This window comes from Caretta caretta, chromosome 26 (genome assembly GCF_965140235.1).
Source record: "Caretta caretta isolate rCarCar2 chromosome 26, rCarCar1.hap1, whole genome shotgun sequence".
NCBI classification, from domain to species: Eukaryota; Metazoa; Chordata; order Testudines; family Cheloniidae; genus Caretta; species Caretta caretta.
In genome coordinates, this window is record NC_134231.1 from 13,160,981 (window position 1) to 13,178,060 (window position 17,080).

Below are 17,080 nucleotides of genomic sequence, written 5' to 3' on the forward strand. Positions count from 1 at the left end.
CCCCGCCCGGCCCGGCGCTCGCGGCGGGGAGGCAGTTGGCGGCTCGCTCTCGCTGCGCAGCTCAGGGCCGGACGCAGCCAGCGGCGCCTCCCCTCCCCCCGCCGGGACCCCCCTCCCCCTTCCGCAGCCTGAAGATGAGCTTCCTCTTGTGAGTGGCCGGGGGGCTCCCGGGGCGAGGGGGAGGGAGCCTGCCCCGGGGCGGGGGTCTGCTCGCTAGGCGGCGGGGGTGGGGCCGTGAAGAGGTTGGGGAGCGGGGAGGAGAGTTGGGGGTGGCCGGGGGGGCGGGATCTGTAGCCCGTGGGGTGGGGGGGGATCGGGGCAGACCCGTGAAGAGGTTGGGGGGGAGAGAATTGGGGGTGATCGGGGGGGTGGGATCTGTAGCCCGTGGGGTGGGGGGGGATCGGGGCAGACCCGTGAAGAGATTGGGGGGGAGAGAATTGGGGGTGATCGGGGGGCGGGATCTGTAGCCCGTGGGGTAGGAGGGGATGCTCGCTAGGCGGGGGTGGGACCCGTGAAGAGGTTGGGGAGGGGAGCGAGGAGAGTTGGGGGTGATCGGAGATCTGTAGCCCGTGGGGTAGGAGGGGGAAGATCGGGGGGGGACCTGTGAAGAGGTTGGGGGGGAGAGAATTGGGGGTGATTGCAGGGGGTGGGGTCTAGAGCCCATGGAATAGAAGGGGGGAATCGGGGGGGGGAAGAGAACTGGGGGTGATTGGGGGGCGGGATCTGTAGCCCGTGGGGTAGGAGGGAGAAGATCGGGGGGGACGACCTGTGAAGAGGTTGGGGGGGAGAGAATTGGGGGTGATCGGGGGGGTGGGATCTGTAGCCCGTGGAATAGGAGAGGGGAATCGGGGGGGGGAGGAGAATTGGGGGTCATCGGGGGGGTGGGATCTGTAGTCCGTGGGGTAGGAGGGGATGCTCGCTAGGCGGAGGTGGGACCTGTGAAGTGGTTTGGGAAGGGGGGAGGAGAACTGGGGATGATCAGAGATCTGTAGCCTGTGGGGGAGGATGGGGGGGGGGACCCGTCAAGAGGTTGGGGAGCGGGGAGGAGAATTGGGGGTGATCGGAGATCTGTAGCCTGTGGGGTAGGAGGGGGAGGATCGGGGGGAGACCTGTGAAGAGGTTGGCGGGGGGAGGGAGGAGAGTTGGGGGTGATCAGGAGGGCGGGATCTGTAAGTCCGTGGGGTAGGAGGGGGAAATCGGGGGGGAGAGAATTGGGGGTGATCAGGGGGGCGGGATCTGTACTCCGTGGGATAGGAGGGAATGCTCGCTAGGCGGGGGTGGGACCTGTGAAGACGTTGGGGAGCAGGGAGGAGAATTCGGGGGGGCGGGATCTGTAGCCCGTGGGGGGGGGGATCGGGGCAGACCCGTGAAGAGATTGGGGGGGAGAGAATTGGGGGTGATCGGGGGGCGGGATCTGTAGTCCGTGGGGTAGGAGGGGATGCGTGATAGGCGGGGGTGGGACCCATGAAGAGGTTGGGGAGGGGAGCGAGGAGAGTTGGGGGTGATTGGAAATCTGTAGCCTGTGGGGTAGGAGGGGGAAGATGGGGGGGGACCTGTGAAGAGGTTGGGGGGGAGAGAATTGGGGGTGATTGCAGGGGGTGGGGTCTGTAGCCCGTGGAATAGAAGGGGAGAATTTGGGGGGAGGAGAATTGGGGGTGATTGGGGGGCGGGATCTGTAGCCCGTGGGGTAGGAGGGAGAAGATCGGGGGGGACGACCTGTGAAGAGGTTGGGGGGGAGAGAATTGGGGGTGATCGTGGGGCGTGGGATTTGTAGCCCATGGAATAGGAGGGGGGAATCGGGGGGGAGGAGAATTGGGGGTGATCGGGGGGTGGGATCTGTAGTCCGTGGGGTAGGAGGGTTGCTCCCTAGGCGGGGGTGGGACCTGTGAAGAGGTTTGGGAAGGGGGGAGGAGAACTGGGGATGATCAGAGATCTGTAGGATGTGGGGGACGACCCGTCAAGAGGTTGGGGAGCGGGGAGGAGAATTGGGGGTGATCGGAGATCTGTAGCCTGTGGGGTAGGAGGGGGAGGATCGGGGGGAGACCTGTGAAGAGGTTGGCGGGGGGAGGGAGGAGAGTTGGGGGTGATCGGGGGGTGGGATCTGTAGTCCGTGGGGTAGGAGGGGATGCTCCCTAGGCGGGGGTGGGACCTGTGAAGAGGTTTGGGAAGGGGGGAGGAGAACTGGGGATGATCAGAGATCTGTAGGATGTGGGGGACGACCCGTCAAGAGGTTGGGGAGCGGGGAGGAGAATTGGGGGTGATCGGAGATCTGTAGCCTGTGGGGTAGGAGGGGGAGGATCGGGGGGGGGCCTGTGAAGAGGTTGGCGGGGGGAGGGAGGAGAGTTGGGGGTGATCGGGGGGCAGGATCTGTAGCCCATGGGGTAGGGGGGATGCTCGTTCGGTGGGGGTGGGACCTGTGAAGAGGTTGGGGGGGAAGGTATCGGTGGCCTGTGGGGGGGGTGGCCCTTGGCATGGGAAGCGGCATGGAGTGGGGGAAAGGGGGTTGGTGGCTCTCGGCCTGGTGGGGAAGGAATCCGTGACCTGGGGGGTTGCAGACCCTGCATGTAGGGCAGGTGCCATGTGTGAGCAGGGAGGGTTGAGAGGAGGATTGCAGAATCCAGCCTGAAGCCCCGGGTGCAGGGAACAGGGCTGTGACCTTTGGCACCGGGTAGATGTCCTCTATCATTCAGGTTTGACCCTGCTGCTCTAGGGGAGATGCTGGTGTAACGCCGCAGACCCCAGTCGTGGGTGGGTGGGTGGATGGATGGAATCAAACCCGGGACCTCTGGAGCTTAGTGCATGAGCCTCTACCGCAGGAGCTAAAAGCCAACTGGCTGTTAGCTAAGGCTGTAGAACAAACTCATTCATCTGTCTCTCTCTCTAAGTGGTCTCAGTGCCACTAGATGGGACACAACACCACACAGTGTGTGGGTTACACTGGCATGGTTTGAAAGCTTGATGTGCTCAAGGCAGAGGCCTCTGTCATGTGCAGGGTGAACTCCACTGAGTCCAGAATCTGCACCGTTAGCATTTCGCCGTTGACTCAGGCTGTACCAGGCAGCTAGTAGGACACGCATATGAGCCAAATGAGCTTGATTTGCCAGTGTATTGCTGGTAGTACCAAAGCTTTTGCACCAAACTAGTGTGTTTATTTCCATCATAGGGTTAACAGCAAAACTTTGGGCCTGATTCTCCTGTCACTTGCACTGGTGTAAATCACGGGTGTAAGCAAGAGAAGAATTAGCCCCCTGTTCATGGTCAACAAAGGCAAGTGGCTATTGCTGTTTAAGGATATCTGGATTCACCACTTTACATTCTGATAACCTGATTTTTCTGGCTATTTGTGTACATGGCCTCCTAAATTGCCATGTATTATTATTATTACTGCTACTTGTTGTTTGTATTGTAATGGCACCTTTGAGGCTCCGCTCAGGATCTGGACTCCAGTGGGATAGGCGCTATTTGTCAGAAGAACCTGGTTTTATAATTTATAAAATTTATATAATATATGTTTTTCTTTGTGTCCTTTCTGCTCACAAAGGGTCTGATTCAGCAGCTCTTACTTGGGTTGACTAATGTGCACAAATAGATTCATTGATTTCAATGGGACTGTTCTCATAAGTACTATTCAATATGAGAAAAGCTCCCGGTATCCAGCCCAAATGTGTAATTGACTGGTAGTCTGGATCATCATAGGTATGTCCAGGAAAATATAGATTTTTAACAATGAATTAGGGCCATTTCTGCTGAACAGCATGCTGGGCTTTTGAAGGTGATGTTCATAATTGTTTAAAAACGGGCTGGAAAGGAGAGGTAACTGCTGGGAGTTAGGGTGATCACTATAGCCTTTGATCCTAGGTAAAGGATTCCTGTATGATTATTGTTTTTTTGCAGTATGGTCTGTAACGACACTTGTATTTTTTGCATATACTCAATGTGGTGTGGTTCTGTAGATAACTATTTTCTATAATTATTTGGGTTTATCTCTCCATCAGCACATCTGTCGTGCTAATGAACATTGTATTACATGAAACAGTTACTATTAGAGAAGGACTGGCTAAAATGGGTCAGGGGAACCTAGGTAGCCAGGACTCTTAGGTTCTAATTCCAACTTTGACCAGTGATTTGATATATGACCTTGGACATGCATTAACCTATCTATTCCTCAGTTTCCCTATTTGTAAAATGGGAATATTTACCTGCCTCACAGGGTGTTGTGAGATTAAATTGTTGGTAACAGACTCTGAACTCCTTGGCTGAAAGGTACTATAAAAGTTTTTTTTAAAATTGTCATGCAAAATATTCAATCATACTTTAAACGCATTGCCAATGAGTTGACTGATGTAAATAATTGCATGGGGCAGCATCCTATAATCCTCACTCACATGATTATTCTCACTGAAGTATTTTCATGTCTAAGGACTACATTCATAAGCATTTCATGGTCAGGCCCCAAACTTGAAATGAAATCTAATTGGTTAAATATCAACCACATTCTGTTCAGTGTTTCTTACAGTAATTCATGTCATGTGGTTGCATGGTATGGTCTTGTCATGAAAACTTACCAGCCCAGGCACAAAATCTGCTCACCCTGCTCTTTTACCAGAAAGGTGATAATGAAAAACATAATGTCACTTGCCAGGAGCAAGGAGAATTCAGCAAGGCTAGTATAGTACACAGATAAATGTTCCGTTAGATGTTTAATAAAATATGAGAATATATAGTCTTTGGAATTAAAAGTTCCACTTTGAAATGTAGAACTACTATTGACAACATAATTGAAAATCCGTATCTGTTCTATCAGTGGCAGTCGGTCCTCTAAAACATTCAAACCCAAGAAGAATATTCCTGAAGGCTCCCATCAGTACGAGCTCTTGAAACATGCAGAAGCAACCTTGGGAAGTGGTAATCTTAGACAAGCAGTTATGTTGCCAGAAGGAGAGGACCTCAATGAATGGATTGCAGTTAACAGTAAGTCCTTAGAAAAAATAACTGGCTGCATACTTGAGAAAACTGTGTATTTTAAAGCATCTTTTCACACTTACAAATATTGACTGGATACTTCATTTTTAGATTTATCGACTGTCAGTGGGATTTTGGCTCCTAAGTGCCTAAATCCCTTCTGAAAATGTGATTTAGGCTCCTAAATTGGTTAGGCGTTGTGAGGCTGTGTGCAGCAACACTTACATACCTGAAGAATCTGAGCCTAATTCTTTTGAGGGGAGAGGGATATTTCCAAACCAATATTTCTCTGTTCATTTTATTTTTGCTTTTTGTTTTATTATATTGGATTATTAAGCAAACAGTAACTGTCACAGGCTTCAAAAAGAACGTTAGTGGTGCCTAGAACACGTGTCACATTCTCACCGTTTAACTCTTGGTTTATGCTCAGATGACATTCTGTCAGGCAGGAATGTGTGTGATGGAAGCTTGTAGACACACTCCATATTTTCCAAGACATGTACCATATAAGCATAGTATCTTTTGTACATAATATGAACACTGGATCAATTTTGATAATTTAAAACTATTAATAAATGTGGATTAATTTTTATTTAATAGCAGTTTAAGTAATCTTGTTGTTCAACTACACTAAAACTCCTATCTTGACTAATTCACTGGCAACACGAGTGTCAATTCCAAGCTGGACTACAATGAAACAATTTAAACTAGACTTCACCTTTTTAAAAGGGTTTCCAGGTATAGTCTAATCTATACTAATATATTCTAAGAAATTTTAAGTGGCTGTTCTCAAACTAAACAAGAAAATTATATACAGGCTATCTTTAGTCTGAAAGTGTCTGCCTTAAATTGTAAGGAGCACATTGTAATACCCGTGTTTTACTAGTGGAGTAATAATCAGTGCAAGGATTGGGATTTTTTTTTTCTGAGCACTCCTTTAGGACTAGTGGTTAGAAAAAGATTACTGATCCTGAAAATGTTTGCACTGGTCTTCAAACTAAAGACTTTGAAAGTCATTTCAGCATGATTTTAGCATGTGATATTTTACCACTACACTTACAGATTAATGCTGACTCCCCGTATTGTTTGCAAGCTGGGGAGTCTATTTTCAGATGTTAAGACATTGGTTTTCAGCACTCTAAGGTTTTGAGCTTGGCAGTCACTACACGGCTTTCCCAAAAGATTGAATTCAACCAAGGGAAATTGCACACTAGACTTAAATATTTTAGTGAAATAGGACTATGGTGTTCCAATAAAAAAAAAAAAGGTCAGATCAAAATGGCTAGAGAATAGAAATCTTCACTCTGAAAAGGTTGTTACTGGCAGTGTGATGCAATACAGAATGAAAACCACTTTTCTCTGAAAATGATGTGTTGTGTTCACACTAGTGATGATGGTATTTCCATCTGACCAGATAATCCACCAGAGAAGATAACATCAACATAAGTCTTTAAATTCCATGTACACTTAAAGTTGATGTGTTATCTTTACAGCTGTGGATTTCTTCAATCAGATCAATATGTTATATGGGACCATCACAGAATTCTGCACAGAAGCAAGCTGTCCAGTGATGTCTGCTGGACCAAGGTAGGAAACTCACTGCAGTAGACCAGCCGTAATATATAAACAGGGGTAGGTCACAAATATAAAAAAACATGCAACATTAATGGAAAAAGAACAGATAATCATTTGGTGTTTTATAGCCTCATTGTCATGCCCCTGTGAATATTTCCTATCCCCCCACATACAGCACTGCAAAATTGACAAGGTGCATTTTGGGGAACTTTGCGTTCTTGTGAGCTGTCGGGTACTGGTGCTGTCAGAGGGAGGTTGTTGGACTTAGAGATATCATTGGTTCAATCTGGTGTCTTTAATACTGTATATTTACACAGGAGTGAAGGATGGGTCACAACATTATCTCTGTTGGTCTGAAGATCACAGAGATTCCTGTCATATTCATGATCCAAATATATTGATTCAGTGAAACTTTTTTTCAAGAAAACATTTTGTTTTAAAGCACCTTAGTTACGTTACAGAACTGCATATTAATCTATTGATCAAGAATCTTTTTTTAGATTATTCACATGTGTGAAGAATTTACTCAGACCACTTATGCTGATTTTGAAAACTAAAAAACAATTGTTTTCACTTCATTAACACCCACCCACAGCATCTAGGCTCTGTACCTAGGGGTAGAAAAAGTCATAAATTCTGTCCAGTGACCTCACCCGGCAGAGATGGATGGCTGGAAATAGGGGAAGCTGAATGGTCATGATTATACTGGTTCAAAACAGGAAGGAGAGCCTTCACAGGAACTCCAGACTTCTTTCAGAAGAATACAAAACATATATGAGAAACTCAGCAATATAATAGACTACTTACTTTGTTGTCACAAACATTAATATATCGAGCCCAATGCTGAATATCTCATAAAAACCCTTTGCTTTATTTGGACTAGGGACTTCTGTAGTAACATGCTCCATTTTTTAAATTTTTTTTATTATTATTATTATTATTATTATTTAATTTGGTGTAGGTTGTGTTTTCCATGCCAAGAATACACAGTATTCTGAATTCTTGCAGCGGTAATGGACTCTTGTTTTGTAGCTTCACACATGTCCACAAAAACTTCCCATGCACTCATAAAGCATTGTGGTTTTTAGCAGCACAAGATCAGATGTGTTATCTACTGGAGCAACCTAATAGTGCCAGTTGTTCTGTGGAAAGGGTCTAGTCATCTCAAAGGAAGGCTCATATATCTCTTGCGGTGGGAAGGGATATGCTCTTGTGGCAAAGTGTTGCAGGCAGTAGGTCTGATGTCTTGTGGGGGTAAAGAGAAGTACGTGATGGGTTTGAATGCACATGAGAGTTGTCTCATATTCAGATGTGTCTAATATGGCAGGTAGCACATATAAAGCATCTCTTTCGGGGCAGAAAGAAACAAGTTTCACTACAGTTTTTTTTCTTCCAGCAGTTTACTGCAAACACTGACTAGATTGGAGCTTAGTGGCACATGCCACAGCTAGGTATTCTGATTGTGGCATTTCTTCTGGAGGTGTAGAAGATTTTTGTTCACTATAGTCAGCAAAGACTAATGAAAGTTTACAACTATGACTCAGTGAAAAAGGAGTCTGGCTGACCTGCAGTATTCAATGTAAAACCGTGTCCTATGATTTTATTTTATTTGTTAACTGGTAATATCTAGGCTTGAAAGTTTTAGCTTAGAAAGTTCCTGTTTCTATATTTGGTGTGCTTTCCTTTCAACACTTCCTGTTTGAACTGGAACACTTGATGTCTGCTTTTAGTTTGACTGTTGGGGTTTGTTAGCGAGAGAGAAACTTCATATGAGTAAAGTATGCAGTTTTTCCAAGTTTTCTGTGTAACACTGCAGAACTCAGATTGCTTTCTTGGAGACCTACTGTCAATTCCTACATAAAGGTTTGGGTGGTCCCTTGAAATTACTTAGATCACAAAACCCTGTGCATCAGTCTCAGACTCAGGGTTTTAGATGTACTTTTGCAGATGTACAGTCTTGCTGATGTCTTCAGAGCTTGAATTGCCTTTGCTCTCCTTACTGGAAGCCAATGGAGGGACGTATGATTCATGATCAGCAAAAGGATGTTAGCAGCAATAGATACTGCATATAATTCCTCAAACTAGTTTCCTCAACATTCCCTGAAAACAATTTTTAAAATGGGACTCTAGTTGCCAGCTTTAACTTAACGTTTTTTTTTTAAATATATAGAGGTCACTTTCTTCAGGATCAAAATTATTAAATTTCACTCATTACAAAGTAACTGATGATCTGAATTAAAACACTTCTGTTGTGGTAGCACCAAAGGCCCCAGTCTAGATTTGGACTCTTGTGTGAGGCACTGTAGAAACACAGATAAAGGAACAGTCCCTGCTGTAATGAGCTTACACTCAAAGGCTCTGGATTCCTCAAACAATTAGCTATGTGTTCAACTTAAATCAAGCGATTCTATAGAGGTCTGCTGTATGGTTTTCGTTGCAGGATCAGGGCCTGAACGTTTTAAATAACTTCTTTAACAAATGATGCTAAAGCATTTAGCAAAACAACATCCATTTTCCTGCAAATGCTTTTCCTGAATAGTAGTCCACTGGACTTTAATGGAATTAGTCATACTTTATATTTGCATGTATAAAGGCTTCAGTATTCAGCCCTAGGTATATTGTAATAAGACTTAAAAAAAAAATTCCCTCAAATGTTTATAGAGCACCAGTTCCCTTGTGAATTATATAGGTCCTTGCAAGCCTTCAAGTGAGCCAAATTCTCACTGTACCCTATGGGATTCCCAAGCACAAAGAGCTTGTACAATCAGACCCCAGATAGATGTTTTTGTAATACTGGCTAAATCCTAATGAGCTACACTCATGACTCTGTTTTTCCTTCCATCTCTAGCATTCAACAGTTGTGGTCAGTTTCTGCTTGGTAACTGCAGGATAACATGCCAAACTTATAACTTCTTTCCTTCTCCTACAACCAGTAATCTATCTATCTATATGGTTTGGTCAGCTCATCTTCTTGTTCTGGCTCAGCTCGCTGGCTACTGCTTGCTACCGCATCTGGTCTGAGCTGAGCTTTCTTTGTTCTCATGGTGTCAAGTATCAGAGGGGTCGCCGTGTTAGTCTGGATCTGTAAAAGTGGCAAAGAGTCCTGTGGCACCATATAGACTAAGACGTATTGGAGCATAAGCTTTCATGGGTGAATACATCCAGTGAAGTGGGTATTCACCCACGAAAGCTTATGCTCCAATACGTCTGTTAGTCTATAAGGTGCCACAGGACTCTTCGCTGTTTGTTCTGATGGATGCCCGTTTAATGAGGAATATAGTACATAATACAGTGCCTTCTAATTGTGATTTTTTTACATGTACCTTCAGTTCCTCCCCAAATGCCTTTTTGACTAAAATTTTCTTCTTTTTTCCAGTCCCAAATGATTTTTGCATGGGGGTGGGGTAAAAGGGAACTTGGAAGACAGTCAGCTAGGCTGAGCATGAGAACACTGGTGAAAACTACAATTAAGGCATTTTTCAAATGTGCTTTTTTAGCATGTTGGAATAACTCAAATGGTTTTGGTTTAAAATTTAGCACATCTCTCAGCCACAGAAAAGATTCACTCTTCATTTTGCCAAGTTTTGGAAAAATGTAAGAAATAAAGATGCATAGTATTTTCCTTCCCGATTTAAGGGCACACATAGCGCAGTTATGGGTATACACCATTTTTGGTTATTCACATACAGACTTTGATCCTCTGGACCCTCCTGTATCCTGGCAGCTGTCTGTACTGAACTAGTCGTTCTGGTTGCCTTCTTCCCTTCCCTCCCACCAATGGCGGGCAAGATTCAGAGTTAATGTGAGTTTATTGATGATGTGTGAGATCATTGACTTAAATGCTGAATGGGCAGACGGAACGGGTGTATTAGGAAGAGCAACCAACAGAATGCTTTATATTAGACAGTCTTACACACTCCTCTCCTAGCTTCTCAATGCATACATCCCACCAATGTAACTTTTCATTATCTCTGAATTTTGCCTAGTATTAGAGGGGGCCTGGGAGGTGGGACACGCACTTAAAATTTTCAGCTTCCTATGCTATGGGTTATTCATCCCAGAATCCACTGTGTCCAGAGTGGATGCTTTGAAATGAAAAGCACTATGGCTCATTAGAAAGACTGCCAGGACAGCTGGGTCTCAGTGCCTCTAATTTCACACTTCATTTCACACTCTGAAGTACACTCCCACAGAGTGTAGGAAACATAAGTTGCATAAATCCTGTAATAAACTCATTAGCACTCTCCCTTTAGTGATTTTTGTTTAATCTTATTACAAAATTAAACCTGTTCTGTGGTATGGTTAAGAGTTTAAAATGTCAGAAACCAGGAGCATAAGAACATAAAAATGGTCACAGTGAGTCAGACCAATGGTCCATCTAGCCCAGTATCCTGTCTCTGACAGTGGCCAGTGCCAGGTGCTTCACAGAGAATGAACAGAACAGGGCAGTTTTGAGCGATCCATGCCTTGTCCATCCAATCCCAGCTTCTAGCAGTTGGAGGCTTAAAGACATGTGAAGCATGGGGTTGCATCCCTGACCAACTTGGCTAATAGCCATGGATGGACCTATCGTCCATGAACTCATCTAATCCTTTTTTGAACCCAGTTATGCTGTTGGCCTTCACGGCATCCCATCATAACAAGTTCCACCGACTGACTGTACGTTTTGTGAAGAAGTAATTCCTTATGTTTGTGTTAAATCTGCTGCCTATTCATTTCATTGGGCGACTCTTGGTTTTTGTGTTATGTGACAGAGTAAATAACACTTCCTTATTTGCTATCTCAACGCCACTCATTATGTTGTAGATCCCAATCCTTTCTGTTTTCCTCACTAGGATTGAACTTCCAATTTTTAAAAGGCCTCTAATTGCTTCTTTTAGTCTGTAGTTTTGTCTAGAAATGGTGGTATTTTTTTGGTCCTCTATCTGTTTTCTTTTATTTGAGGTATACATTTAAAAATACCATAATAGAGGCTCAAACTAAAGAATCTCCATGCAGTTTGCAGGCATTTCCCCCTTGCAACTGCTCCTTCTAATTAGCTTCCTCATTTTTGTGTAGTTCCCCTATTTGAAGTTAAATGCTGCTGTGGTGGGTTTCTCTGGCCTCTTTCTCCCCTCAAGGATGTTAAATTTAATCACATTAAAGATATAGGGCCAGATCCTCATCTGGCATAAATTGATGTAGCTTCATTGACTTCAGTGGAGCTATGCCAGTTCACACTAGATGAGGATCTGGCCCATGATTTCCATGTCAAATGTGTCACATTGCACATTTAAGACATTAAAGTTAATTCTACACACAGAATCATAAAATACTACATATTCGCAAAGTACCCTGGTTACATTTAAAGTTGGGACTCTGTCTTTGACTCTGTTACTGCATATAGAACGTCAACTATAATGCAATATTCATTGTTACGTATACTTCTACCATAACTCAGGAACGATGGGTTAAAGCCCAAAGAAGCCATTATGAAATATTAAAGGCAATGCTATATCAAATTATTCAAATAGCAACTGGAAATAGGGACTGCTGGCTTTTGTCCCCAGCTTGGACTTCTCGGGCAAGCTATTTCATTTCTCTGTGTATCAGTTTACTCCAGCTTTTTAAAAATCTTTACCTTCCCAATAGATTATAAAGAAAGAGAACCATCTTTATTGCATTGCAGTGGCTTCTGGCCCAGACCCTTCACTCCAGGGCAAGCAGGACAAGGGATTGCTGCAGAGGCAGATCACTTAAACTTTGGAAGGGGAAAATGGGACCTCTCTAGTACATCTCCTCATGGCAGCTCAAGCAGCATTATTAATTGGCTCTAAAGGGAGCTGTGGTCAGCTCTCCTCAATTGCACAATCGCCACGTTGTACGCTTTGTGGAAACAATAGGAAGTGGAGACTCTAAACCGTAAGAAAAAGAAACTAACACAATTGTGTATAAAAATGACATGGAAGCTGGTTTAAGCCAGAACCCAAAATTCCAATTTCCTGGTTGGGTTCTGATCGAGCCCCTTTTTTAATCATGGTTCAGCTAAAAAAAATTTGTTTGCACTACCATTGTTTAACAAGTAAAACAGAGAGAGCCTGTGCCTAATAAAGAAGTATCTGAAAAAGTAAAATTATTTTTCTTTGTTTAAAGAAACCTTGGTTTTTTCCATAGGTATGAATACCACTGGGCAGATGGTACCAATATAAAGAAACCAATTAAATGTTCAGCTCCGAAGTACATTGATTATTTGATGACATGGGTTCAGGACCAGTTGGATGATGAAACCCTCTTTCCTTCAAAGATTGGTAAGTGAAATCATGACATTCGTGCACTAGGCAGGGGAATACTGTGGTGGTGAGGGCTATAAAAGTACTTAGCTGCATTAGAGAGAAGCTATGGTGGCAGTCACTGGTTGTTGGCGTATTTCTCTTGTTATATCCTATTTTTAACTGGATAATACTGGTATAAAAATTCATCTAGTCTGAAGTTGGGAATCCAGGCTCTCTCTTTTCAAATCATGTCACCCAATCCTTCCTGTGTGAATATATACCATGGGTAGAGCTGCAGATTTGTCACAGCATTTAAAAAAAAAAAAATCAGAGTAGTTATGGTACATTTAGTAAAAGTCATGGGTTTTGTGACAAATGAAGAGGTGGGACGGAGGGGTGCAGGTGCTGGAGATCAAGCCTGCCCCGTGCTCACCCTTTAGGGGTAGCTCTTGTCCTTTGGGCTTGGACCCAGCTCCCCACTCCAGGTGTTGCAACCTAGTGCATGGAGTCATAGCACTGCTCAAGTTTGGTCTGGGTGCCCGTCCATCATGATATGATGCACAAGCAGCTGGGACAAACCTGAGCACCATTGCAACACCATGCACCAGGTCACAACACCACTAACTCAAATTTGGCCTGGCCCCCCACTCGTCATGGTGGAGGGGCAGCTGGGCCAAACCTGAGCAGCATTGTGACCCCGTGTGCCAGGTTGCAATGCCCAAAGCTGGAAGTCGGGCCCAGCCCCATGGGACAGGAGTGACAGCAGTCACTGTTGCAGGGCGAGTTTATTGAAGTCATGGACACAGAGACAGGTCGTAGACGCATGGGAAAGTCATGGTATCTGTGACATTTTTCCCATGATGACAAACTTGCAGCTATGATAGTGGGGTAGATTCTGATCCTATAATCACTAGAACAATGGTGGGAAACGTGTAGCCCGCAGACCACACACGACCTGTCAGGATAATCTGCTGGGAACGGCGAACTTTGGCCACTGGGAGCTGCGGGTGACGGTGCCTGTGGACGGTCAATGTAAGCAAACTGTCTCATGGCCTGCCAGCGGATTACCCTGACGGGCCGCAGGTTGCCCACCACTGCACTAGAACTAGAATTTAACACCATCCCTCGTAAAGTCTCACCTCAAATCTGTGTCTTTACTGAAGCTACTGTATGTCAGGTTCACATCTCCAAATAAGCAGAAAAATCTAATCTCAAAGTTTCTAAGTGATAAAAATCTCCCATGGTGAGGATTAGGGGGTATAATATGGCCAAGAAAGTGAACTCCAGTAAGAACAAACTCAGAACTCTTCAAATGAAATTTGTTGCCAGGTGTTTGCCAGCCGTGGACTTTATTTTGAAATTTGTTTAAAATAAGAAAAAGTTCTTAATGTTCTTTGCAGTGCATCCTAAAAATTCTCTTATTGGTAGACATGATGTTGTGTAGAGTAGTTAAAAGGTATCATTTAAAAATCTAATGTTTCAAACACTTAAGGATCAATTAGCTGCCCGAACCTCACTGAAAATTAATACTGCTTCATAGATTATACAGTACATGCCCTGCAATCTGTGGTTTACCCCAACTGGGTACGTCTGGGTAAAAACTACTTGCAAATTGTCTCCAGTAGGATTTTGCATCAAGAAACCTAACAGCATAAAAATGCACCTTTTTTGCAATGAAAACTTAGCCTAAGTACACAAGTATCATGGTTCCAGTTACATAATTCACTTGTAACCCAAATAAAGAGAGAAAGTTGAAAGTGTTTCCTGCTCTGGATGGGAGAGGGGAGGAACAAGCTATGGACCACCACTGTTTAAAATGCTTAACTTTTCCTTATAAATCAAATCTCATACTGAATTTAATTCAATATGCAGATTTTTGGGGTAGAAAAAGCAGTAGACATTTCCATATGTTATGATCTCCTATTTTGCTGTCTACTAATACTTGTTTGTTGAAGGTAAGTATAGAGTCACTTAACTAATCCATTTAAGTCACTTAGTTGTTTTTTTGTAATCAATTTAAATGAGCTTGAAGCTTTGTAAATGTAATTTGAAAATGTGTTCTTTTGCAAATGTAGGTTAAAATGTATAATGAACTACATTGTAATTTGTTTTTATATGTAATTACTGGTAGGGGATCTTGTCTGAATTTTATAAAACTGTTAGTCAAAAAAATCCTGCAAACGTGTTCCTACAGTAATATGAATAGCTGCAAGGACTTCAGTGGGATTATGCATGGTTAGTGTTAAAATGGTGCATAAGTGTCTGCAGCATTAGGGAATAAATTAGTATTTTTAATGAAAATTCCTCTGGATGGTATAAAATCTTTGTGACTTGAAAACAAAATTGCTTCAGTTTAAGAGTTATTTAGACTTTCGATTTGTTAACACAGTTAGGATAACATTTTTAGGATACTGGCCAAAATTTTTAAAGTCCATAATTAGGCTTCTAAGGGTGAGATCTTTGAAAGTACCTAAGTGACTAAAGAGTACTAGTCCCATTGATTTAAAATCCTTATGGAGTATAGCTAAGGCCCCAATCCTGCAGACACTTACACACATGCTTTACTTCACTTCCAAAAATAGTCCCATTAATGTCAATGGGACTGCCCATAGTAGTAGAGATAAGCTTGTATGTAAACGTGTGTGGGATTGGGGCCTAAGAAGCTCTCCAAAAGGGAGTTAACTCTCTTTTTACAGATTAGGGTGATAATTTAAATGACTTGCCCTGTGTGGTCACACAGGAAGTCCATATCAGAACAAGAATTAGAATACAGATGTTAGATAATTAGACTTGGCCCCTATGGCCAGTGGGTATCCCATCCCTATTCAGCCAAGCACTTTCGTTTATGATTGACTTCAGGGAGACTGTTTGCATGTTTAAAGTTAGACATGTGCATAAGTGCCTTGCTGAATCAGGGCCTATATGCACAAAGAGTCTGTTTTTTTAAAAAGGTGCTAAGTCCCCTTAGTTCTTGTCGACCTCAAAGAGAACTGTGGATGCTCGGTAGTTTGTGGAAAGGGGATGTGAGTGATGCTTTGCATAAGTGATTATTTGCTCCATATCTCAGTTTCTTATATAATTTATTAAAAGTGTATTGACTAGATTTTTACAACTGAATAGAATAAGTTTTATGCCCTTACTGAAGCTTGGGGTTTCATTGTTTCTGATTAAGTCTAGTGCCCTTTGGCAGAAAATTTTCATTCAGCAGCTGGGCTTTCTGCTTTCATATATTAAACTGGATTAAAAAATGTTCTGCATTTGTTTGCACATTTCAGGTGTCCCTTTTCCTAAGAACTTCATGTCTGTGGCAAAGACTATATTGAAGCGTCTCTTTAGGGTCTATGCCCATATTTACCACCAGCACTTTGACTCTGTGATGCAGCTCCAGGAGGAGGCCCATCTCAACACCTCCTTTAAGCACTTTATCTTCTTTGTACAGGTAAATTTTAAATTACTAGCTATTAGTCCTAAAGTGACTCATTCTACAGACAAATTTAAAGGGACACTATCAAGTTAAATCTGACCCAGAACGAAGGTTTTATATAAAACAGATTTACAGAATCTACAAGACTAATACAAATGTTTCCATAAATGTTGATGGTTTTTTTTCCAATAAGTCTGGGATCGCTAGGGAAGTTCCAGAAGACTGGAAGAAAGCTAAGGGGCCAATATTTAACGAGGGTAAACGGATCATCTGGGTAATTAGAGGCCTGCCAGTCTAACATTAATCCCAGGCAAGATAATGGAGCATCTGATAAAGGACTCGATTAATAAAGAATTAAATGAAGGTAGTCTCTAAGGTGCCACAAGTACTCCTTTTCTTTTTGCTAATACCAAACAGGGGTTTATGGAAATTAGATACTGTCAGACTAACTTTGTTTATGAAATGACAGGTTTGGTTTATACAGACAATAGTGTTGACACAGTATACTTGGACTTCTGTAAGGCATTTGACTTGGTACCTAAAGATATAAAATTAACATGGCACACATTAAGTGGATTAAAAGCTACCTAACTGATAGGTCTTCAAACATAATTGTAAATGGGGAATCCTCATTGAACAGGTGTGTTTCTAGTGGGGTGCTGCAGGGATCTGTTCTTGGCCCTACACTATTTAACATTTTTATAAATGATCTGGAAGAAAACAAAATCATCACTGACAAAGGTTGCATATGACATAAAAATTGGGAGAGCGGTAAATGATGAAGAGGGATGGGTCACCAATACAGAGTGATCTGGATCGGTTGGTAAGCTTGGGCGCAAGCAAACCATATGCATTTTACTATGGCTAC

The 17,080-nt window shown here is 43.4% G+C and overlaps 1 protein-coding gene across 1 annotated transcript in view; it reads left to right on the top strand.

The window, feature by feature from the left end:
• Positions 1-17,080, top strand: part of MOB1A (MOB kinase activator 1A) — a 24,948-nt gene continuing 7,868 nt past the window's right edge. Inside the window, exons 1-5 of the mRNA XM_048829243.2 lie at positions 1-148; positions 4,805-4,971; positions 6,456-6,549; positions 12,691-12,824; positions 16,064-16,227. Coding sequence (XP_048685200.1) covers positions 135-148; positions 4,805-4,971; positions 6,456-6,549; positions 12,691-12,824; positions 16,064-16,227 — 573 coding nt within the window. The 5' untranslated portion in view covers positions 1-134. The remainder of the gene's footprint in view (positions 149-4,804; positions 4,972-6,455; positions 6,550-12,690; positions 12,825-16,063; positions 16,228-17,080) is intronic.